Consider the following 26,324-nt stretch of genomic DNA (forward strand, 5'->3'; position numbering starts at 1 on the left):
GATTCTTGGCTTTCTACGATTTCTTTTTTCACTTAACTTTGTTTCTTACAGGGAAAAAAACATAGATCATTTGAAACTTTATGTATTATTCAAATAGATTTGACTGACTCCCATACAAGTGATCTCCTTTAGTGTTTTACTTTGGACTATAAAACATTAAGTGTAACTTGGAGCAGGTAGATTGAGTTAACAGAGAAGTCACTGGTCTTCTCCTCAGTCTGTGAGAATTTGTCCATGTAAAAACAGTAACGCGTAATAATACTGTATTTCAAAGATGAAAAGTACCATGGTTCAGCAACAGAAAGCCAAATTGTCTTTAAATCACTAATGGTTTGGAAATCTGGTAATTAATGAAATAAGATAACTTTAAAGCAATAGTATTTGTGTTTATTTGATTTCTTGCAGAGGGTTAGATAAGAAACCAATATCACTTGTGTGTATGGTGAAAATGAAGCTAAGCCCAGCAGCCAATTAGCTTAGCTACACTAAACAAAGCTAAGCACATTCTGTGTAAAACCCTTTTTTTTTACATTTTTGATAGAGAAAAAAATGATTGGTTAATTTTAAGTTTTAGAGGTGTGGGTAGGTACATTTTTGTCATGCTTTCAGGCCTTTATTTGTTTTGAACATCTGTGTTCTTGTAGTCAGTATAACTGGTAGGTGAGCTTGTTTGATTATAACAATACTGTTTTATTTTTTTATGAAGGACATTTGTAGATTATCAGCAGGATCACTATTACTGAGGTTTCACAACACAGGCAGCTAACAGTTCAAGACAACAACAACAAGCTGAAAATGGAAAAAGAAGTGGTAGGAAAGTTTGTAGTGGGATCCTTATGGGAACAAATTGGCTGTGTTACTGGAGTTTCTGCTAAGTGTTGGAGAGTTAAATACACTATTTAGTGGCAACTGCAGCTGACAGGCCATTATGGAAACAAAGTGAGCAATGCATGACAAGTTTTTTATCAGCACAAAATGTGGTTGAGGCAGCACTCTTTCTGCAACAAAAACAGCACACGTGAGCGTGTCCAAACTATACAGTTAGGTCAGCCATCATTCCAGGGAAACTGCTGATACTTGGTGAGGTCCTTGGTGGAGTCAGTTTTTTTTATAGTCATTATTTTGTGGAGCATACTTTGTCATGGTTCTTTTGTCCTGCCTGTGGCTTACAAATATATGCAACACAACACCTGTATGGCAGATGTCAACTTTTAATTTAAATCAGTTCTGATTTCAAAGCTGCCTGGTCCTGACTAAACTCTTGAACTTTCATCTAAGACTTTTCAGCCTTTTTTTTTGATGCCTGAGACAGGTGTGTTGCTACTGAGAAAGGTGTTTGATTTTAGCAGGATTTTTCAGGATTATTGTTGTTATTCTTTTTATGCAAGTCTATCATGTGTTTAGTGTCGTTTGGTGTTCAACTCTCCTCCAATCTTCCAGCAACATACAGAGAAATGGTACAAAGGGATCTTGAGGAGGCTCTATGCAGCCCTGCTGTTTTTTTGGGGGTTTTTTTGGTGCTGCTCCCTCATGATTGTGGGTCTGAACAATGGGACCAGTGCCAAACCTACATCAGGCTGCTCCCAGTTATGCTTTTTTTTTTTTTTAATTTATTAGCTTTTGTCATGTCTAATCAAAAGTGTGTCTCCTGATTGTATTAAACATTAGGTAAATGGTTGTCACCTTTATAGGTGAACAGATATACAGTTTAGTGTCATGTTATGACTGAATGCATGGACAGGTAAAATGCTTATGCCAGGTTCAATTGAATTACTGTTACTGCATCTGTTTAAAATAAAAAAACAGTTGCCGCATTAAGGCAAATTCTTTGCTTTGACTGATTGGATGTGATGAGTTTCCACTCATTATTTTCCCTCAAGGTACGTAGCTGTAGCACTGAGGTAATGTAACTCTTTTTTTGCTACTTTCTACTTTTCCTCATGAGGTTCTTTGCCTTTTTCTCTTTTCTTTTTTATCCAACACCATGTTGTTATTTTTTCAGTTATCACCAATTACCTTCCTGCCCAGCAATCCACAAATCTCTACGTTTAACAACGACGTCTAATAGCTTAAACTAACTGCAACAAACTATCCGTTCCTCTCCTTTGAGGTTGGTTTCAATCTTGAAATATGAAGTTGGAGCATATTTAGTGATGGAAACCACCAGAAGTGCTAAAAATACCTCTGCCAGTCTGGTAGCCACGAGGCTCCATCACACACTCATTACCACACGACCTGAGGTTGGGAGGAGAGGAGAGAGGAGGGGATGTGGTCAGGAGAGGGAGGCATATAGCGTGTGTGTGTGTGTGTGTGTGTGTGTGTGTGTGTGTGTGTGTGTGTGTGTGTGTGTGTGTGTGTTGAAAGGGTTAGCAGCAGAAAGGAAGGGAGAAAGTAAGGGATGTGGTAAAAAGAAGAAAAGAGGAGTGAAGAGTGAAAGAAAGGAAGAGGGAGAGAGTGTGTTATGAGGTGTGTGTGCGTGTGTGTGTGTGTGTGTCTGCGTGTGTCTGCGTGTGTCTGCGTGTGTCTGCGTGTGTGCATGTGTCTGTCTGTCTGTCTGTGTCTGCACACAGTCAAGAATGGTTGTGGTCAGATACATTAGTATTATATGATATTTCCTATGGTCTCCTGGCATTTCTGAATGACGGCACATATTGCAGCCTACTGGGCTATTATTGAAATCTTACATCACATCATTTCTGAAGAATTTGTTTGGCTGGACAAATGTCTTTTTCTATGATCCCCCTCCACCTCATCTCTCCTTTCCTCTCTCCTCTCCTCTCTCCTCTTCTCTCCGTCTTCCACGCTTCCAGCCACCTTCCTTTTCTCCTCTCGTCTCTGATTTATTCCCCCGCTTCTCTCCATCCGTCCGTCCGTCTGTCTGGTGTTCTCTGTTCCAGCTGCCGAGTCCCTCCAGGACCATCAATCTTTCTCCTCAACCCATGCCTCTAGCCCTCGTTCAGCACACACACGCAAGCACACACGCGCACACGTACAGTAGATATCCACACACGTGTACAAATACAAAACCAAGTGCATTCATACATACACATGTAGTATATATATACAGACAACCGCCAAAAAGCGCATGCGAATACACACAGGTACACTCACACATACACACGCATATATCAGGAAGCCAGAGGGGCAACCTGATCCTTCAGTCAGCCTTGGAGTGAATCACACAGATGGAACTTCCAGGTTTGGGTCAAAACCTGAAATCAAGACTAACAAGGTGATCTGTGGCTGAGCAGGCCGAGGCCATGTGCTGCCGACGTGGGTTCAGGCTCGGCAGTCTAACACTTTCAGTAATAGACTGTGGGTGTGCAGCCGGCAACATTTGGATTTGAAAACAAAAAGATCGATAGAAACCTCAAGTTCACAAAGTTATATGGAGCTACTTTATCAGTTTCTGTATGTTTTATTGTCAGAATGAATTCATTTAGTTTGATATATCAATGTAATGAAGATTTGAAGTGTTTAGTTTATTGGCTTGTTGCTTTTACAAACACATACTGTTATGACCACAGCATGAGTAAAATATGAGGGACCATTTTTTCTTTATTGGAAAAACTGAATAATTTTCACACAATATACATATTTTTCTTAATTCTTACCTTTGACCATAACTGTCAGAAGTGCAGAGCGTACACTAGGCTCATAAGTGTAGGGGCCCACTAATTACTGTCCCCTCAACCACAAAATAGCCCAAGTACCAGACTATATTTTGTGGTTCTGAGTTATCCAAGCAATTTTACTTACGTTTGTGGAACAAATTCACATTTGAAGGTTTGTTATTGTTGGTGGTTCAGCGGTAGAAAGCTACACAGGTGGTCAAGGTCTGACTCCTGTCTGACAGAGCAACCATGTCAACCTCAATCATACCAGAACAGAGTGTTTGATGGAGGAGGGAAGGTGTGTGTCTGGATATAACGGAGAAGAGGAGGCCCCAGGATCTATGACAAATGTGATACTCCACTGTGCTTGCCCGTAACAAATCAGTTGCTTTGCTGAACATACTGTACATCATCCCGAGCAGCAGGGAAGAAGCATCCCTCAGTGTGAATTCAGAAACAGGGGGAGTAGGGTGGGAGGGAGGCAAATCTCTCTTCCCCCTTCAGTGTTTTAAAGTAGTACAAAGCAGGTTGGAGCTTTGAACTTGCAGCTACAGAAAGCATGCACGGCCTCTTGGACATTCAATCTTTTGAAAAATAATATCAGCGAATCCGCTTGAAGTGCAGATTGCTTGAGACCCGGATCTCCAGCTCAGTTATTGGTCCTTTTCCTCAAGAATTTACATTCTTGAGGAAATTATTTACAGTATTTGGACATCTAAACAGCCAATTAAGGGAGATGTCTGGGTAAACATTATCACACGTTTTGGTCCACATACTTGTCAAGGAGTGCAGAGCAGCCCAAGGCAAACACATTACATCAGCATACAGAGGCACGCGCGCACACACAGACATACAGAAACCAGCGCTGAGAGACTGAGAGATGAAGTGTGAGACAAGCAGGCAAAGAAAGGCAGTAAAAATAAATAGGCAGAATTAAGTGAAAGAGAAGAGGAGGACAAGGGAAAGAGGGAAGGAGACACGGAGAAATAACGATAAAGCGATAGAAAAAAACGAAAAAGAGAGGGAAAGTATTGGATATATTTCATGGGTGGCCGGCCGCCGGACGATGTGTTTAATACACTTAACAGTCCTTGATTTACTAAGTGGCAGATGTGATAGTGACGAGAGAGAGGGAAAGATGAGGAGTGAAACAAAGGAGAGAGGTCACACGCAGGACTAAGTGTTGATGCAAGGAGGTGAGTGGAGAGGAGAGAGGAGGATAGGATGAGTGAAATGGTATGATTGAATCCCAATATTGAAAGAAGAAAGGAGACAAATAGCCAAATAACAGAGGAGAGAAATGGGAAATGAAAAACGTGTAAAGGAGAGGAAAGAGGAGAAGAGTTATAGCTGGAGAAGCAGCTGTTTAAACACGTAGTATCTCATAGTTTATTGAGTATATGTCCTTCATTATTAATAACATATAGTGCTGAGCACATCATCATTTTTCCTGGTTAAGATCTTAAAAATAAGGTGTTATTAATTAGCAGTAAGATTGAAATACATAGATGCAGTCTGTCCTTCACCCAGTCAGGATTAAATGTGTCATTCAATGAGCAACTAATTGATACCATCCTGGGAGAGGCCATAATTTAAGATTAGAAAAACCAATGCAATCCTATTTCAAATGGAAACCTTGAATTCATAAAGCTGTCAAATAGTGTCAAAGCTCAACAACTCTGGTGTGTCATGTGTATAAAGAATGTATTAGATATTATTATCATCATATACAGAACAGCTCTTGTTCTGGAAGAAGTAACCTATATTGTACTTTTGCTATTCCATATGTAACATGTCATTACATGCAATATTTTAACAATAAAACACAAGGATAAAAATGTCATTATTATAGGACAGTGCATGAAGTAAGCTTCGACTAGAAAAAAATAAATAAATAAATAAAAATAAAAAAAACCTTACCATACGTTGTGATAAATGTATTAGGACATGAAGAAATCTTGACAAATAACCTTTTCACTACCTTAAAGGTCCAGTCTGTAGCTTTACCTCACCATATCATTTCAAGGTTAACATATAGTCTATTGTTACGTTGTAGTTTCAAAGCATTATTGAAACACCTATCAGTGAGGAGTGACATTTGAATCACTGTTTTGAAATTCAGTGGTGAGAAAGATTGACTCCAATTGTTTTAACAGCTGCTCAAAAACAGTTATTAAAGGGTTTTTATGTCTTGTTAGTAATGTGTTAGTTTTGGTTGAAGTGCTATTATGACAAAAAGCATGTCTGCTGAATTGATTCCACTTACTGTATTTGGACTTGTAAGCTACTGGTTACTTTCTATCTAAAATTAGCTGTTACACAGAAAAAGTCATTATCTATTCTGGTAAGAGTTTGCTCATCTTTCTCTCTCTTTTTCTTTCTCTGACTCCCTCTCTGCCCCTCTCTCTCTGCCTCACGCTCTGCTCATCCAAGAACGTTTGCTCATCTCTCCAGGGACCCACCTGATGTTTCTGACAGAAGGTGAACAAAAGAGAAGAGACACGTTGTACTCTCAAGAATGTCGTCTTAACCTTGCCATACCACATTTTAGTCACACACACACACACACACACACACACACACACACACACACACACACACAAACTCATCACATTTCTTGCAGCCGTTTGTGATGGCATTCCACCGACTGTCTTGATCCTTTAAACCTTCACCTTGACATTCACCCAAACCACTATATGACTGAACTTTTGCTCTTTTGTGCTGAATTCAAACCGCGACAAGTGGTTGAACAAATTTACATACACACTCACAAAGAAACACACAACATAGCCCCAACTCCCCAACTGGAAAACTAATTAGATGTTGCACATGCACTAAAATACACACCACATAACACACACACCTTACCTATGTGAACACATAACTGGCTTCGTTTCTTTTTTTTTCTTGCCACAGCCAAACTTTGTCATCTACAAAAAAAATGAACTACTGATTCAAAATGGTCTGAATATCAAGGAACAAGGACAAAATGAGACCGAGAAACTGCAATGAGGAACATAAAGAGGTACAAAAAAACCAAAGAAAACTAAAGATAATGGAAAAAAAGCAACATGAAAGAGAGATAAACATAAAGATTCACTTCAATGCAGGTAGAAGCATTTGACTCCTTTAACACCGTCAGACTCATAACGGACAATTTTTTTTTTAAAGAAAAGTTTTAAAATTGTTGCATCAGAACAAGAAATATTGTCTTTTTCTCTTACTTGTAAAAACTTGGTTCCTACATTACCCACAAAGCAACTCCCCCGCTGAAAGTTTGGTTAGAGATTCAGATGTGTGATGCCAGGAGCAGCTGATGTAGCAGAGATGAGGGGTGGGCTACAGACGTCTGGTGAGCTCACTTCTCTCTAACTCACTTCATTTTTTTTTTTTTTTTCATTTCAAACCTGTCATCTTCAGACTCAACCAATGCTGCCTCAAGCGACGCCACAACAGGATTTATATAACTACTTTCACAAGACCAAGACCTACAAGGCAACTTTGAAAATGTTGCCAGCAGACGTGGATATTTCAGCCCAATCCTTTTAGCAGCATTATTTTGTAATGGATTTAAATGAGCAGTAGAACTTTTGGCTCAGACAGTGATATTATGGTTTTGACAGTGGAGAGTGGATTGTGATTTTTTATAGGACTACTGTACACCTGTATCTAAGCCGTTGCTGTCATGCATGCCTTTAACAGATACACTTAGTTCCTGTGCAGAATAAACATGGTTTGCCCACTGTATGTGACTGAAAGATGATTGACCATTCAAATGTTTTTTCTTTTTCTATCATAATGTTGAATCCATCTCTGTGGCAGCTCAGTGGAATCTGAGAACACTTTTATTGCACAACACCTTGGTTTACTTCCACAGTAAAACCCAGCCAAAGTAAGGAAAGGTTAACACTGGCAGAGTCCTACACACTGCTGTGTCTGATTGTAGAGTTATTACAGGCAGTCTATCTCTCAGATAGACAACGCTCTAAGACGGGCTTCATAGAGTTGTTTCAGAGCCAGCAGTGTTTGTAAGAAGCTGCCAAATCCAGGTTGAGGATTTCTGATCAGATTAACAGACATCCTACTGCAGCCTCCAAGGGAAACAAAACTCTGCTGTGATGAGGTGACACTTCCAGTCCCTCAATGCCAGGCCAAAGAAAACAGTGGCGTGGGAGAGGCTGGAGAGGAAGTAGAAGAGATGTATACGGAAGAGAGACAGGTAGGAAGGAAGGCAGGTAAGAATGAAAAAAGAACTGTCCATTGGAAAGACAGTTTTATACATGTTGTTACTATAAATGCTTCACATAAATACAGCCTAACCAATTACAAAATAAATTCAATTAGATAATTATTATGAATAATTAAATAATTATTCATGGAGATCAAGGCATCTGAATGGACAAATAAACAAATTCCAGTTACAGTAAAAGTTAAAAGTACTTCAATATGCCTCAGGATAATGTTTTTAAATCCTCATGAGGATGAGACATTTTATTTTTTAAGAGTTTTTTATGTATATAAATAATTCCATTTGCAATGAGAGTGGGATTTAAAAACCAGATTTTTTGGACATATGATAGAGCTAAAGTTACTGTAATGTACCTCTAATGTGACATTAGAAAAATTCCTGACATATCACTGAGGCCAACATGATATTTGCCTCATAACTCATCCGGAGGCAAACCTTTCACCTGCTCTTTTTCCTCCCTCACATTCATACGGTTAGATGCATTTTTAGAGGCTTCAACCACAGTCTCATCCTGTTGGCCACTGTGCACTTCCACGCAGGTAAAACACTCTCCTGAGGAGAACCTCGATGCTGTTCTGTTCTTGTCTTAGCTGTTCAGAGAGGACAATCATTCACTTTCCTCGACAGATTTATTCAGCCACCACAAGGATTCAAGCCAAGAACCTTCTACCTTCAAGTGGTCTCCTCACCTTTTGGCTACTGCTGCCTTTCGCCGTTTCTGGTCTCAGCAAGAAAGTTTGGAAAATTCTGGAAATGCAGCAGCCCCAGGCACACGCTACGCATAAGTGGTGTCAAGGGTTTAAATCAGACTAAAGATGGCTTTGCTGGATTTCATCCCCAATCCTTCCCATCTTTCCTTTTATTTTCCACTGTATACTTTCTTAAAAGTCAGATATGCCATAAAAAATAATTGTTATAATGAATGTTTTAACTTTGGCTAAAACCTGGCCCTCTAGGCCCTCTATGCAGACTTTGTGGTTTACTGATGCTAAGCAGCTCTTGGCATGAGTGCACCTTTGCGATTAGTGCCCCTTTAAACACTTATAATTCACAGCCTATGAAAATATTATCAGAGAGGGCCAGCTCTCTGCCTGAGGGGGTCAGGAGGTTGTTTTAATGGTACCATGGGCTCAGTGTGTTGAACTGTTCAAGCTCACAGCATTAGAGTTGTCTTAAATCACTTGCAGCGGGTTGAGAATGTGAAGAAAAACTTCATGAGATATAATCATATGTGTGGAGTAATGTAAACTTGAAAATTAGGCATAATGCTCTAGCTATTAAAACCCTGACATAACTGGAACATGTGGAAATTATTTTAAAAGTCTGAATTATAATGACAAATGGTTTGTTTTTTCAGTGTTGTGTATGAAGGAAAGGCTGAACTCTCATATGCTCACATCCGCACACACACACACACACATACACCCACACACCTCTGCTCAGACCTAAATTTCCTGTAAAATTGTGGTAGGAGGTGTATATGAAAGATTTGTCATTTGGCTAGAGGCTCCTTTCAGCTGACAGTTTATATAAGGAAGTTTAAATATCAATAAATACTTTGTTCTGCTACACAGGTGTTTTCCGTCTTGAAGATATGATCCATGGTGTATAGAGGATAGAAATAACGAAAAATATCCAAGAAAAGTCGACTTTGTGATGACAAACAAGGCTGCATTACACCATGATCTATGTTCTGCAAATATCACAGACATTTCTCTTAATCTGTGATCATATCTGATCAATAAATGAACTACATAACATCTGCAAAAGTAGTTGTTGAATCCTCTCGTTTACATGTGCAATCTGTGATGGATTGTGTTTTCCTTCTACGTGGTAACTCTACTGCATTGTAATATATTGTGTGTATATTGTGAGTCTCTACTTTTTGAGAGAGAAAGTATTTTTACCTAAACATGATGCAGAGCTCACTGCAACAATGAGCATATTTTAGCTTTTGGTGCAGACCTCCTGGTTGCTGCTATTAGAGGTATCATGTAAAATAAGGTTCAGAGATTGTTACATCCAAGATGGGTTAAAAATGTCTTTCTTAAATTTTTAAATAGTCTGGAGTTATGAAACAAGTGCAATATTGTCAGCAGTTTCTTTCCCATAATTCATGATTAACATATTAAATGATTAATTTTTTAAATTTGACGTAGATCGTACATTGTAGATTTTCTAAACCCTGTTCATGTCATGGAAGGTCTGAAATCTTCATCAGCATAACAGAAACAGTGCACATAAGATACAGTCTACATGTATGTATGTATCTGTTAATGTTACATCAAATATGATAAATGATTTGTTGTTTATTCGAATTCACATATGAAACAGATATAGGGGTTATTTGGTGTCTTCATTAGACAATGCTTTTAAGATTTTCATGTTTATTCACTCTAAGATGTGTTCTCAGATGGCACAGACCCTCATTACTGTAAAATCAGATTCAACTGAAAGAGAAAGGAAGACAACACTGACCCTCCATTGATTATACTTCATGTAACTGTTTTACTGTAAAGTCAAGATCGCCCCCTGGTGCACAAAGAAGAAATGACATGGGTAGTGAGACTATATTACCCTCACGGTGCCAGTAGTGACGTATAGTGGGCCCTGACATGTTATTTGTGACAAAAAAACAGTAAAATGCACACCATTACCTCGCTATCATACTTTGGCTGTCTGTTATATAGGTGCTATTAACATTAATTTACTACATAGTTGCTCCACTTGGCTTCGCAAAGTGATTGCTCTAACCTAATAACACCTGTGCCACCGTGTGACATATCCACATCAGTACCAGTGCGTCAGACACTGACAAGAGCATGTAGTCCAACATTTATTAAACAGAATTCAAACTACTCCTGCTCTGTTGTCTTTCCACACTGCCCTGCACTGTTTGTTGTGTCCTTGTCCCTTTCACCTCCCTCACCTTGTACAGAGCTGGATAGAATTACAGCAGGGCCTCTCTGGAGCAGTGAGACCCATTGCAGGGTCAGATCACACATAATGATAGGTTCAAAATTCACTGCTTTTGCAACAACTTCCTGTCTTTTCCAATCTGAACACTTTCCAGTATTTTCCATGGATAAAATAAAATGTTTCCACTGCAGTGAGCACCACAAACGAAAGAGTTCCACTTTGAAAACAAACAGAGGTCTTCTACAAAACCACCTTGAAGCTTCCTTCGTGCTGAAAGTAGTTCATTGTCCAAAAAACAGACTGGTGATAAATTATAGGAAAAACCAACACAAAGTGTTTTAGTAAGGTGTTGGGCCACCATTTGCTAAGAAATTTGCTAAAAAAGATTCCCTCATTTGGTGTTTTGATGAGGGTGGTTCAAAATCTCCCATAGGTGTTCATTGGGTTGAGATGTGGTGCTTGCATAGGCCATAGAAAATGATTCACATCAAACCATTCAGTCACCCCTCATGTCCTTTGGATGTGGACATTGTCACCCTGTTTCTCCACTCATTTTTCAGGTTCTTCCTTTAATTTGTCACCATCTGTATGTTGGCATAGAAATAGAGGCGTCAAAGAGTATTAGGCACAAAAGACTTAATGTGAAATTTCTTTAAAAAAGCACAACACTTTAGTGTCTGTTTCTCTTGGTGGAACATAAAAGAAAAAAAAAACAAAAAAAAACAGGAAGATTGAGCACTAATACTGGTGTGTAGAATCGTGGTTTGTCCAGCAGATGGAGCTATACTCTTACTTCTGGTCCTCAGTGGTGTTGCTAAAGTGTGAACATTTTTGAATTACAAAAAACTAGCCCACTCAGTATTTCTACATTGATAAACTAAATACATAAAAATAAAAACACAAATTATATCCAACATCCAGCATGGACACACTTTAAACAAATTATGAGAATGACCTGAACTTGATCATCTTTTCTAAAAGTAGACTTGGTGTTGCATAAATGCTTTGATAAACCTGTAAATGGGTAGGCATTTAAGATAGATCGATAGGGGGCGCTGTTTGTCACATATGGGTCTCAGATAGGTCTATGGTCTATACCATATAAAGGATGCTTTCCTTGATGTTTTACATATAGTCCCCGAGAGGTAAAATAAAATAAAACAAAATAATAATGATAATAATAACAAAACTAAACCACTAATGGGATAAAAAATAAAACTGGAGAAGGATCAGCTTTGTAAAATGTATGACCCAATCCTGCTTTACAATGCAGAAATCAAAAGCCAATCAGAGATGACGAAATGCAAGAGGCGTGATGTGTGCAAGTCATGTTGGTCAACGTTTTCCCTCCTAGTTGCACTGCACTACAGGGATTTCCCATGTTACTCTAGTATACGCATCCTCCCTCACGTACGCTTTTCTCAGTCTGACACGTGATGTGACATGAGGAGAGGAGAGGACGAAAAAGAGAGGAGGTATAGAACTGAAAATAATACAACAGAGCAAAAGGCAGGAATATTTAAAATGGATTCCTGTTCTTTATTTTTTCATCATCTATTTTATTTTATACTGTGTTAAATCCGAATATACAATTCATCGTGCCAGTTTAGCAGGAGAACAGCTTTTCTCTGTGGGGACGTGACTTGTCATGACTTCTTACATAACAGTGCTGCATCCATCCATACATGTATGTATACATACACACACAGACATAGACACACACACACTGCATCCATAGGCGATCCCCTTTACAGTCCTGCACAGTCACACATCAATACACAGAGAGGGCCTGGTTATAAAACATTTGCCTGTATAGACCAAGCAGTCCAACATGTGTGCCACACGCAACCAACCTACCAGTTACATGAGCACTGTTACTTGTGGCTATTGTGATCTATAGCTGTTACCGTGGTATCAAGCTATGTTCCCACCGTGTTTCATCACGTCCACGTCCACGTGGTGGGAATGGGACAAAATGCTTCATCATTCCCCATCACCTCCACGTGGCATCCTGCCAGTGTCTCTCAGTATCTCTGCTCTGTCTGCGTCCGTCTTTCTCTCTGATAAATATTACCTTTCATCGCAGACACAACCCTCAGGTCTACCATATGGACAAGTTATGTGAATAAGACTTTAATCAGACCAGTGTTTCATCCCTCTAGTTACTATGGCAGCCGTTTAGAGACCGTGACCAGTCCCTCGTTCCGAATGGACTCTAGGAGCAGAGGATGACATGACGTCACGTCGCTAGGGCGACCAGGCTCCCCGAGGCACGTGTCTTGTATAAAAACGGAAGGTGGGACTGTAGACTGCGCACACAGACTCCTGAAGCATCAGCGTTGAGGTAAGCTGCTACACCGATTTATCCTCCAGTGTACAGAAACTGCTGCAACGACTAGACCACACAATTTTGCCTAAATTATCTAAACTGAGGACATTTCAATTGTTTCACACACAGTCAGCCTTCATTTCAGCGTCAAATGTTATCTTATCTGTCGGTGCACACATCAGCTTGGTTACCAAACACTAATGAAGTTTGAAATTACAGTTCTTCATCTTTACAGTTAAAATTTGTCGCATATTTTCCTGAGACCAACGTTACTCAAAGCCGCAACCGACATATGCGGAAGCCAGTGGCAACCCTGTAGCCTGTACGGTGAATTTCATATAAGCTAACTAACTACCAGCTCTATTTTAATCAGCCACGTATCCGTTTAAAGTGAGAGGATGAGTGTGGGACAGCTCAGGGCTCATAAAGCGTAAACATGATTACAGCAGTCTTTTTCGCAGGATGCAATGCAATTAATGGTACAGGAAGAGGAAGGCGAGGATGGGAGGGGATGCGGCTATGGCCTTGCATTCTAAAGGGAGGCTGGTTGTTGTGTAATGCTTTCTGCTCGAGTCCGTTTGTTGCATCATTTAGCTTACACCAAAATCAACTAAATCCTGCAACTCCTCGAAGTACTAATAATAACAAGGAATGGCTCCTTTTTCGAACGAAAATCTGCGTATTTTAATAACGGTCCATTCATAATGTATAAGTCATTCATCTGAAGCTAAGCCGTCCTACAGAGCGGGTAACGTGACATTGGCAGCTCCCACTGCTGCATCTTTGCGGAAGTGGATTAGTCTCCATGTTACGTAACTTAATACAAAAATATATATTACCGCGTTTATCGCAACAGAATACTTAAAAATAGCCTCTGTAGGTAGAAGTTTGAATGAAAATAGGTTTACAGTAAAACCTGACAGTAATACTGCCGCTGTAGTGGTGCACTGAGTGCAATGAAGCTGATATCCGGAGTGAATGAGTACGTGAATAGAGGTGAAGCTACGTGCCTCCCCTGGTCTTCATCATGAAGTCTGTCGTCGTTGCGCCATTAGATGAGATGAATTTTACTCTCGCGATGACGGGAAACAGAGGTCATGGTGGTGTAAGAAACGAAACGGAACAAATGAATAACCTTGGCTTTATTTGATGTCGAAAGATGAAAGAGGAGTGCTGAAAGCCTCTCTGTGATGCATTTGTAGGGCAGAGAGGCAGCGTGGAGTCGCATGATTCTGCCGCAGTTTGACTCCAGACTCGACAAACCTGTTGATGCGGTTTGCAAAAAGCCCTGTGTTTTTAAAAACGACACAATTAAAGCTCATCTGAAATTTATTTAGCTACCAAACCAACGATACGGTATATAAGTGCAATACGGGGTTGATTAGAAAACTGAATAACCAATTAATAAGTTTTTTTTTTCTTCTTTTAACCAGTTTTTTTTTAAAAACCTAGAAACCACACAGTCCTATTGTGCAAACATTTTAATGTCTCTCATAATCACTTTTTGTATCCAGCATTATTTTTAATGGTAACAGTACAGTACATAATACTGCATGATTAATTGTGGAAATCAGTATTTGTTTGCAGTTACCTTAATTCATTTTATATAGGTGTGGTATGATGCAGCCATGTCTGGCCTTGCCTCACTGCTGAAGGTCATCACTCCAGCTGAGGAAGGTCATAGCAGGCCCAGGGCTGCTGTAGTGATGCTGAGCAGCTTCTAATCTTTGTCTTTATCAACATGTTACCAATACTAGACTTGGGGATGGGGAGTCACTCCTCATAGCTCAAGCTCTGGATAACAGAAGGTTATTAATAAATGCCCCCTGAGCACTTTAGTCAAAGATTTGTTCTTTTCTTCAATTTTAAGGCCCCATGATCATAGATTTGGAACAAAATTAGCAGTCAAGTACCATGTATCAGCAGATTGCAATTATTTTTGCAGTGTTTTCAATGAACAGTCTCCAAATTAATTTCTCCACAGCATATATATCACTTTAAGTAGAATAGGCTTTCCTTACCCAACATCCAATCTAGTTCATGTGAATATAAATTGGTTGGTTTTCAAGTTTTGTAAGTGTATTTTCTGTGGTTAAATGTTATATTGATATATCAATAAAAGGCCAATGGTAGGCAATAGTATGAGCCAAAAATGTACCTGTTCTAAGATGCATTATTATTTTATTATTAATAAAATATAAATACAAACCCAAAGATATTAATTCCTTGTAATGCACAGAAGTTGTTGGCTCGTCATGTCTATTTACTTTGACATTCATTCTGCTCTTGTGACTGCTGTAGATCAGGTCTCAACTAAATGTCTGAAATGTAAATGTCAGTGACTGTGTGATTTGCTGAGCAAGGAGTAAACTATTAGGCAATGAGATTATCTGGATCACACAACACACAGGACATGTTATTCCCGGCTAACAAGGACTACAGCCATGTTATTTAGCAGACCATGGGTCGTAGATGTGGACTGAATTCTCTGTGACCTAGTGCAAGAAGTATAAAATGCTATATTTTTCTTCTGTCATATTAGTGTCTGCATGTTACTCATGTTGGTCATGTCAGAGAATCTTCCTCCTCTCTCTCAGGCCAGGCTGCCTGGTTCAGAATCAACACAGATTAGTTTACTGCATCCTGCAGTTAGTGGGTAATCACAGCTATTAGATGTCAGTTATGTCCTGAGACTATTTTACATAAAGATTTGAGTCATTCATCCCTTGTGAGGTTGTTATGAGTTGTTTTTTCTAGACTGACACAAGTTTTCCACTTAAAAGTAGTGTGGTTGTTTCCAGGCTGAGGTTAGTATGAGTGTCCTTCTTGATTTTTCTCTGCAGCTGACTTATCAACCAGCCATCTTGTCCAGGATGTGTGTAAGAGAGAAGGAACTCCAGAGTGACTCAGCACTCTGTGTCTTAACCATTACCAATTTAAGGAAATAAACCCTACACAAGGGAGGGGCATACACAAGTGGGCCATAAAAGGCCCCTACTTGTACAATCAAGCAGTTTTGCCGGGCTCTTTTTATATAGTGATTATTCAAAGGTACAGATGTTTGCATAACTAGCATGATATGAGAGAAGGAGGGGATAGACAGGACCATTGCCCTAAGAAGGTATCTGTCGTCTACTTGCTGACACAAGCTCATAGGGCTATGGGCAGTGTGTGTGTGTGTGTGTGTGTGTGTGTGTGTGTGTGTGTGTGTGTGTGGTCCTGCATTACCTCTGCAGAGTGGTCACATGTCTATGTCGTATTGAGTCCTCTGCAGTTTGATACAGCACACCTTTAACTAATTCATGATTGTGAGTGTGTGTGTGCACATTTGCACATGCATGTTTGTGTGCATGGACAAGTCTTTGTTACACCCCAGTAGTAAGTCTCATCCTATTAATTTCATTAGCCCAGGTCTGTGTTTGTGTATTTGGTTGGGGGAATACATAAAGCTATCACCCCTTTATAAATGTAGTGGCTGCTTGTCATGTTAATTGTCACTGATTAAATATCTAGTAGTAACAGTGGAGCTCTTATCTGCTCCTGTCAGCAGGAGGCCATGCCTGCTGAGTAGGACACAGCCTGTGTTGTTATGTGTGTGCACTGATGATGTGATGGTGTTGGACATTTAACTGACTAGTTTAGGGCAGCAAAGTGACATTGTCTCATTGATGAGACCATAAAACAAGAGGAAGCAGGTATACTGCTAAGAAGGGGAAGAAACAACAGCACAACAACCACCCTTCTTTAAGCTGCAGACATCGAAAGTATGACTCAGATTCATTTCTGTGTGCATATAGGAGTGTATTACTTTCTGTAATGTATTTTATTTCGTGGATTCACTATAAGGCGGGCTAGAAGAAAAAACATTGCCTAATTGGATAGTTTGTCTGGCCTCTAGCCAATCAACCCACTGCAGTGGAAAAACACTGGCAAGAAAGAGGGTGTGACAGAGGAATAGGGAGCTAGACGACGGTTTGAATAGGCAAGAGACGCTGGGCGGACTAAGGAGGAAGGCTGGGGGAGTGGCGTTGTGGGCAGGAAACGAGAGCGTAGTTAGTGAGTTCTTTCATTCTCTAACAAAATCAAAAATCAAATTCCCAATCATTACACAAGCCAAGGCAACCCAAAGAATGAGTAACAGCCTGTCTGAATACTAAATAAGCAGGTTTCAATCACCATAATGAATTATGTAAATTATTTAGTCTGTGTTCTGTCTGTATGTGAACGATAATACTGTTGGAAAGATTGACAGTAGACTGTCTGTGCTCCTCAAAAACTTAGAGCCATATAAAGGCTAGTAGAAAGTAACTGACTTCACACACTGCTCAAAGAGTGTTGAGATATCACAGAGAAAAGAAGAATTAGTGTTTGTTTGGCCAGGTGTTGGTGCTTGACATCAGAGGAGGTGTTGGCAGAAGTGAAATGCTGTGTCATGCTCCTCTCCTCTCCTCTCCTCTCCTCTCCCTTCCCCTCCCCTCCTCTCCCTTCCCCTCCCTTGCTCTTTCACTCACTCCAACAGATTTGTCTCATTTTTGAGATTTTACCACCTGATGCAGCCTGTTGTCTTTGTCCTTTTCTGTTCGACTGGTTAAGAGTCAACCTTATCCCAGTGGTCCCTCTAGTGCACATGCATCAACATAAGCATTGCGACCCTGTCCTGCACCCCCACCGGTGAAACGTTTGTGTGAGGACAATGGGTCGCAGCTCAGAGGGAGGGTAGGGTTGTGGTAAATGAGGGTGACCAGACGGACAAAGAGTGGTGAGGACAGTCAAATAGGGACATGAATTTCAATGATTAGTTTGGATGGTGGGGAAAAGGGGAGGGGAGGTATAATACTTATGGAGCCAAAAACAGCAAGGAGAGACAGATGAGAATAAAGCATGGGAGAAATTAAAAAGAATTGAGAGAACTAGCAAATGAAATGCAGGTGGAAGAGGAGAGGACTGTAACTCTAACAATAAATGAAAGAAGTAGCATCAGGATGAAGGGATGGATGAATGAACATAATAAGATTTGTGGAAAGAGGAGAAAAATGAGTTACAAGTTGTACTTCTTCATTGACGACTAAACATTATTAAAGCTACTCTGACTGGCTGATTCTTCCCCTTTTTCTTACCAAGGACATGATTGCACCACTCGTCAGGTGATTAACGGTTCCGTCATAAGCTGGTGAAAAAGAAGTTGCAAGATATATAGAGAATGGAGGAAAGACTGGATGGATGCATTTCCCTGTTTACTCATAAGGAACAAGTGTCTCTTCTTTGATTGGTCTCAGTCCCGCTTGCTGTTCAGCCAGTCATAAGGGCAGGTGGCTGCACTGCAGAAATCTGAATCATGCATTTTGCTCACAGCAGTGCCAGCAGTGCAGACAAATCACATGCAGACACTACTACTGAACATTACTCACTTTGACCAAAATTAAATTCACTGTGATTGCTGTGTGTTCAACTCAAGCATGACCAAAAGTGAAATGTGTGAGTTTTAGAAAGCCCCTGCTCAATTGATTTTCCAACAGTAATCATGATGAAAAATGTTGATGGAACCTTGCTGCCGTTCATATGTCTGACTGTGTGTCTGTCTCCTCTTCCTACATTTTAATGAGCATCAGCGGATTGTGAGTTGCTGTTAACAACGTGTAACTTTTTTGCTCCGCTCTGCACAATGCCTCCTCTGTGAGCATGGAAATGTCTGTCTGAGTGTCCTCAGAGTATGTGCTGAATACTAGATCAGGGCTGATTGGTCTACAGTCAAAAGGGGCAGGACTGGGGTGTCAAGTGGCGCAGTGGGTTGAGCAGGCGCCCGATATGTAGAAGCTACAGTCCTCGCTGCAGTCGGCCCTGGTTCGAATCCCGCATCGGACGGCCCTTTACTGCATGTCATTCCCCCTCTCTCTGCCTCCCCTTTTACTGTCTCTCTCTACTGTGCTATCATAAAGACATAAAAAGCCCCAAAAAATATACTTAAAAAAAAAAAAAAAGGGGCAGGACTGTGTGGTGGAGAGGTGGCCAGAGCTGTGGGCTATGAAGTTGATTTTCCTATTGTTAAAATTTTCCTATTGTTAAAATGACAGGAATCATCAGAAATTAAGTCTTGGTTGTTTGCATCACTTTGCTCTTTAACTGAACTACTAAATGTCTCATACCTTTGGCTTTCACAATAAACCAGAATTTTGTTCACCTTGACTCAGCGGAGTTCAAGTCCATCCAAGTGTTGGAAATTAACTTCTTACAGAGCAGCAGGTGCCCATTGTAGCACCTTCCTCTTCTCCCATTGATTAGTCATACTACCACGGACATGAAGGGGGTGTATCATAAAGTATATGCAGGCAGACCGACACACACACATGCACCTGCCCTATAGTTCAGTCTCCAATACTTGTCAGGTTTTTTAAACATACTCTTCATACACATTTTCATAGTTTTAAGGGAAAGTTCCATTGCTTGTTTTGAGTCCCACTAGATCTCTTATGTGGCTCCACTACTCCTGGTCCCGACCCATTTTACAATAGTCAGTAGAGCAACCATTTTGTTTTGGAAAACACGGGGGAACTCTTTTATTTAGAGAAAATGAAGAGGTACAGAGAGAGAGAAAACCAAAGAGTGAGACAAGTTGTGCAAAAGTGCACAGGCAACAGGAGGAAGCAGAGTTCAGAAGAGAGGAAAGAGATGTCACTGCAGTCTTTCATACACAATAGGTAACACTGGGAACCAAGTACAAAGGAGAGGAGGGACAGAAATGTGAGAGCCTGGTCGTACTGTATGAATGTCTCTCTCTTTCTCTCTCTCTCCCCCTCTCTTCATTGGTGACCTTGTATTATGCTAGCAGCAGAACACAAAATGGCTGCTCTGCCCTGAAAGAAAGGCACTAAAAAAAAGGCACACAAAATGCTACATGGGGTCAAATAAATATACACTATAAATGACCCTTTTAGAGATCTGATGGTTGAAACTGGTGAACTGTTCAATAAATTGATTTTGACTGGCAAAAAAGTCATCTACTCATTTAGAAGGTCATCTATTTGTGTTTAATAACACGTAAATAAATCCAGGTTCAGATTTTCCACGTTCATGTTTGACAGTGTCGAGGAGAAATGAGAGAGATCATTTATCCTAATCTGGTTGCCCCTTTAGTCTATTTAAAGTGTTCCCACAATGCATTTCACCAGATTGACAGCCTGTCCTACATGCTCCCCACTGAGACACACACACACACACACACACAGAGAGAGACACACACAGAGAGACACACACACACAACAGATAAGGAGATTACAGTAGTCTAAAACGACAACCAACCAGTTTCAAGGACAATCTGCGTTGCCCTTACTTACTCTACCTGCCTGTCACACACAAACACACACACACACACACACACACACCTTAGCTACTGGGCAGGCTAGCTGGTTAATACTATTGAGTTATCATATCTATGTATTTGTATACACGTTATAGTCTCTGTAAAGTTGTCTAATCTTATAGATATGATACCTACAGCTTCTGTTAGTAATGATCAATTTGCTGTATTGAACCCAAAATGTGTCTCTGGAGTTCATCTGTTGGAAGGAAAAAGTCACATGACTTGGTTTAGATTTGGGAAGCTGAATATGATATCCAAGAGTGTTTATCCCTGTTAACATAGACAGACAAAGCACAGCAGAGAAGAGGACAATGAGGAGTTAGTGAGAAGATAAAGGAAGAGAAGGAAGGAAAATGGAAGTTATTGGTAGAAAAGACAGGGGCAGAAAAAGTTGGAGGAGAGGCCAGAGGAGGTGTGGAGAGGAGAGACGAGGAGATGAGTGTTCAGTTAGAAAGAGAGAGGAAAGCAGAGGAGAAAGGAGGTCACATAGTTGAGTCAAGGCCAGGATTCCTTTCTTTTCAGTCCGCAGACAAGTCTCTTTTTGCTGCGTTACGTAGCTACCGCTTTCTCCCTCCCTTCTTATCCCACTGTTTTCTAAACATGTCCCTGCATGAGGCAACACCTCCCTACTCCTGCAGCACATAAAACACTATTTGGCAGTCTGTATTTTTCCGTCACTGATGATATACCCAGTCATCCCCCTTCCAGAGTTTCAGTTTGCTATTTCACCCTCAACCAGCAGCTCGCTCATATTGTTATATCAGCTTCGTAAGTTTTCTGCTCACCAGGGTACCACCTTGGTGTTTTTTTTTCACTCTTGTGCTAATGCGTCACACTGGCTGTCCATGTCCTGTGAGGCTACTGCTGCCAGTCTTTATGCATATTATTTAGACCTTACAGCTGACATTGCGAAACAAAATAACAGCATAGGGTAGATTTTAAGACTGGCACCACAGAGAATTTTCAAATGCGTCATATTTTATGAGAAACCCCATGAAGGAAGTGGGTCTCCTGTGTGAATGAAAAGACAGAGTGAGAAAGAGGAGAGGCAGACACACAGGGAGGGGAGGAGAGGACGAGTGCTAACAGTGTGATGCAGTCTATAATATAAGAAGTTGAGGAATATAGCAGTAGACAAATTGAGAAAAAAGTGAAACATAATTGTTGTAATATAGCAAATAGTGACATATTATCCCTTCAACACACATCAACAGATACAGACTCTTTTTGTGGTTTGTAAGGCCTGAGGAGCAGAAGGTTCAGACCACAGAGGCAGATTAGTCATGGTCACATTACACCAGAGCAACACATACAAACACACACAGGTTCATTGTATGTTGCCAGCAACTTAACTAACTTGCCACCTCCTGGTGCCAGGGCATCAGTTTGCCTCTGTTTAAGCACTTCTGTATGCTTGTGTCTTTGTTGTCAAGCTTATATTTAAACTCAATAACAAAAAAGAAAAGAAATTTGCATCACATTATTCAGCTGCAGTGATCTGTCTCACCGAGTGCGTTGCCAGCTAGAGGACATAACTAAGTCAGAGTGGATAACCTGCATTTTCATTATTCAGTGGTAGTTGTCTTTCTAATGTCATTGTTTTTTCTTTTTGCCAGGTAACTCCACACCCCCTAAGCAGCAGCCATGTCAGACCTCTGTGTTGGAATCAATGGGTGAGTTGGAAACACATGCACATTTTATAAACAGGATGGTTCTGATTGATTTTAGGATAATCAGGATAGGATGTCAGTGAAGCATATTTTGGGAATGGGTGATCTATTTTTCCACAACAATTTCTGGTGATTAGTAAATGGTTATGAAGCAGACCGAAAATGCATTTGTTCTTAGAATTAAATTGTTTTTAAATTAATTTTCATATATAATATATAATATAGAAATAGTTATTAAACAGATCTGACAAAAACGTGCCCCATGACTCAGTATTCACTTCCTGTAGCTGCTTCACAATAAAGGCCTTCAAGCCACTGACAAGCTTTTAGTATGAAACAGGAATAAAAAGTTTTTATCTTGTATTAATAGTAGCTTAACAGCAGTGGAGCAGCAGCAATAAAGGAGGAACTCATGATTTCTAACTGTACATGGGTATTACTGGGCATGTCTTCTCTATGGTAGGAGAACCACTGTTCTGAGCTGATTGTGAGGCATCACAGTTTGAGTCTGTTAGAAGATTCATGTGAGGTTAATGTAAGGTCCCAGGAGTATTTAGACATCCTGACGAAGATTCCCACCATTTTCCCCAAACGACAATTACTAATCTCTTTCTCTCTCTCTCTCTCTCTCTCTCTCTCTCTCTCCCTCTCCCTCTCCCTCCTTCCCCTCACTGCAGTTTCGGTCGTATTGGCCGTCTGGTCCTGAGGGCTTGCCTTCAGAAGGGCATCAAGGTCGTGGCCATCAATGACCCCTTCATTGACTTGCAGTACATGGTGAGAAAACTTTTATACACAAACTTAAAAATTATTCAGGAAATGTATTAAAATCCAGTGGAATGCCTGTTGAATGAGATTTATATCATAATAACTCATTTAAAATATTGGGTAAAAACACAAGATCCAAGTCTCAAGTGTATACTGTTGAAAAAGGCTGCTTTAAAAAATAACAAACAGAAAATCTACAACTAAAACTGAGCCATGGTGACATGTCAACAATGTGTCACAACATTTTAAACTCAAACTAAACTAAACTGAATAAGTTTTACTCTCCAGACTCTGATTTCTCCGTAGCTTATTTCAAACAATACAATTAAATCTCAAAATCTCCCAAGAAACTGAGAGACTGTATAGGCATTGTGTTAAGTATTAAATAGTAAAATATTAAATATTAAATAAGTAATATAAAAATATACATTTTTGTGATGAAACAACCAGAAACCCTCATCACTCCTCACACTAATAACCCCATCATTTACTTCTTGCCACCTAGGTCTACATGTTCAAGTATGACTCCACCCACGGCCGTTACAATGGTGAGGTCTCCCACGAGGATGGCAAGCTCATCGTTGATGGCAATGCCATCTCCGTCTTCCAGTGGTAAGTGATGATGATGATCGGGGGGTTGGTGGATGTTGCTGCACATACGTCAGATATCAGCAGCGTTGCTAACTGAATGACATCAAGCAGAGAGGTCTCTGTAATTGAAGAATTCACTTTGAATTATTGGACATGTTATTTTCCATTTTTAAGGTGAGGTAATTTATTCCATTTTGTTTTTAATATCCTGAGTGGATTCCTGGCAGTGGAATGAGGCTGTCTGCTGCCTCGGGGCTCACTCCTTTAGCTACCCCCTCCACCCTTTGTACCGGCTGTTGTTTTAGTCCATTGAGTAATGGACTGTTGTCTGCAAAAGGCAATACCAACAAACAGCAGGGTTATAGAAGAGACATTCCTGTTCCACAGATCCTCTTTAGTGAGCTTTCCCTCCTTGTGTCTCCAGTTTTTACCACATTAGGCTCTTAACCTTGACATCCCAAGATGTTAATTGAAAAATTATCCTTTGTTCATTACTAACATGAAATTATCCAAACAGGCTCTGCACAGTAATTTAGAAAGGACAGGATGTACTGTTCTAACAAGATTAGCCCCCACCATCACCCCTCACTTCTTTTGCACTAGATGTAACTTGTGCACTTTTTCTGTATCTTTGTTTCTAGTTTTATAGTATTTTGGTGTCACTTATTTAACATTACACTGTAATCATTTCATCTTGTGCTAACTGTTCTTTTTTTGACTCTAGCATGAAGCCAGCAGAGATCCCCTGGGGCAGTGCTGGAGCCAAGTACGTTGTTGAGTCCACTGGAGTTTTCCTCAGTGTGGAGAAGGCCTCCGTATGTACCTACGCACATAAACACATGAACATACAGACAGATAAATACACACAGACTGCCAGATGGCTCAGTTTCTAACCTGTACTCTCTCTTTATGTCTTGGCCAACTACAGTCTCACATCCAGGGTGGAGCTCAGCGTGTGGTTGTGTCCGCCCCCTCACCTGATGCTCCAATGTTTGTCATGGGAGTCAATGAGGACAAATACGACCCCTCCTCCATGACCATTGTCAGGTAATGTACCTTTAGTCTTGGTCATGCATTTGCACTGTACATTACAGTATGAATACATACAAACATGTTTTAAAGGTTTAGATGGAGGAAATCTTTTTTTTATGTTAGAAAACTGAATATAGTCTGGAAGTTACTGACTTTGTCTATCATTCTATCGGTAGCAATGCCTCCTGCACCACCAACTGCCTGGCCCCCCTGGCCAAAGTCATCCATGATAACTTTGGCATTGAGGAAGCTCTTATGGTAAGTCATAGTAAATCAGAGTTCATGCTCAAAAAACCTGATTTTTCATAGGTGGTGCTGTATATTTACCCTTAAATGTGTGTTAGAGACTTCAGACACTAAGGAAAATGAATGTGTGTAATATGACATTCTCCTCTTTAGACCACAGTCCATGCATACACAGCCACCCAGAAGACAGTGGATGGTCCAAGCGCTAAGGCCTGGCGTGACGGCCGCGGTGCCCACCAGAACATCATTCCAGCCTCCACTGGTGCCGCCAAGGCAGTGGGAAAAGTCATCCCTGAACTCAACGGGTGAGGACAGACACATTTGTTATCAGCCTTTGTTAACTGTGGCAAGGAAGTTGAGAAAGACCAAAAAAGTCAAATGTCTCTCTCTTGTCCTCTCTCTATAGTAAGCTGACAGGCATGGCCTTCAGGGTGCCAGTGGCTGATGTGTCAGTGGTTGACCTGACATGCCGTCTCTCCAAGTCTGCATCTTACGCTGAGATTAAGGAAGCAGTCAAGAAGGCCGCACACGGGCCCATGAAGGGAGTGCTGGGTTACACCGAGGACCAGGTAAGTTAATTCACTACACTGTACGGGTAGGTAATAAGGCAAGGGCTAATAGGGATAATTCCTGTCAACAATGATTTATTTTATTCAAAAGCATGTAAAGAGATATTAAACAACATGACCTCTGAGTCCTCAATTAGAATTGACTGTGATTATGTAATTTGCAATTGGTCATGTATTGTCTGGCGACACAATATCTGACTTGTAGTGTGTTTTGTGTTTTGAAAGGTCGTGTCCTCCGACTTCATTGGTGACACCCACTCCTCTATCTTCGATGCTGGCGCTGGCATCTCCCTCAACGACAACTTCGTCAAGCTCATTTCTTGGTTAGTTTTTAAAATTCACGTCCTGTCCCACACGTAAAGAAGTTGTATCTTTTCAAAACTGATCATTTAATATCTCCTCCTTGTATTCCCTCCATTTTCTATCTCTCTATTTTTCTTTTTCCTTTTCCCTCCCTCTCTCTCTCCAGGTATGACAATGAGTTCGGCTACAGCCACCGTGTCGCTGACCTGCTGATGTACATGCACACCAAGGAGTAGACACTTCCTGTCCAGAAAGGAAGTCAGAAAGGGACCACCCCAGCCATCCTCCCATCCCTCTCTTCTCTTTTACACACAAGTCCCACCCATAGCCAAGTCATAGCATCACAGCCCTTAGCTCTTCTACAATATATGTAGGCAGTGGCAACAGTGCGTTTGAGTGTTCTGTTTTTTTCCTTTAATGACAAGACGATTGGTCGGTGACAGTATTTGTGTCCGTGTGCCCTCTCTCCACCTCCCACTGCCACTTTAGATGTGTCGTTATGGCTCAGTACTATGGTAACTACTGTATCCATCTCCTTGTTGGTGTCTTTTCAAGGCTTAATCACCAGTGGAAGGAGGAAGCTGAGAGGCAGAGCTACTGTAACTCCGCTTAAGAGTGATGAGACAAAGAAATAAAACTTGAAAAACCTCAAGCTGTCCAAGTTTCATTATTATTTTCTG

General features: G+C 40.6%; 1 protein-coding gene across 1 annotated transcript; it reads left to right on the top strand.

Moving 5' to 3' along the window:
* Positions 1–13,081: 13,081 nt before the first annotated feature.
* On the top strand, positions 13,082–26,296 carry LOC111227910 (glyceraldehyde-3-phosphate dehydrogenase 2). The gene is made up of 11 exons (XM_022753656.1): positions 13,082–13,126; positions 22,085–22,141; positions 22,816–22,912; positions 23,409–23,515; positions 24,219–24,309; positions 24,423–24,541; positions 24,703–24,784; positions 24,926–25,077; positions 25,179–25,341; positions 25,567–25,664; positions 25,811–26,296. The coding sequence occupies exons 2-11, from the start codon at positions 22,113–22,115 to the stop codon at positions 25,878–25,880; spliced, it is 1,008 nt and encodes a 335-aa protein (XP_022609377.1). The 5' UTR covers positions 13,082–13,126; positions 22,085–22,112; the 3' UTR covers positions 25,881–26,296.
* Positions 26,297–26,324: the final 28 nt, after the last annotated feature.

This window comes from Seriola dumerili, unplaced genomic scaffold (genome assembly GCF_002260705.1).
Source record: "Seriola dumerili isolate Sdu_G_001 unplaced genomic scaffold, Sdu_1.0 BDQW01000191.1, whole genome shotgun sequence".
Taxonomy (NCBI): domain Eukaryota; kingdom Metazoa; phylum Chordata; class Actinopteri; order Carangiformes; family Carangidae; genus Seriola; species Seriola dumerili.

What these genes read in the sequence shown, in the direction of transcription:
- LOC111227910 (XM_022753656.1), top strand. Translation starts at nt 22,113, where the DNA reads ATGTCAGACCTCTGTGTTGGAATCAATGG. An exon ending in TCATTGACTTGCAGTACATG is followed by an intron (nt 22,913 to 23,408) that starts GTGAGAAAACTT and finishes CTTGCCACCTAG; the next exon opens with GTCTACATGTTCAAGTATGA. An exon ending in GCCATCTCCGTCTTCCAGTG is followed by an intron (nt 23,516 to 24,218) that starts GTAAGTGATGAT and finishes TTTTGACTCTAG; the next exon opens with CATGAAGCCAGCAGAGATCC.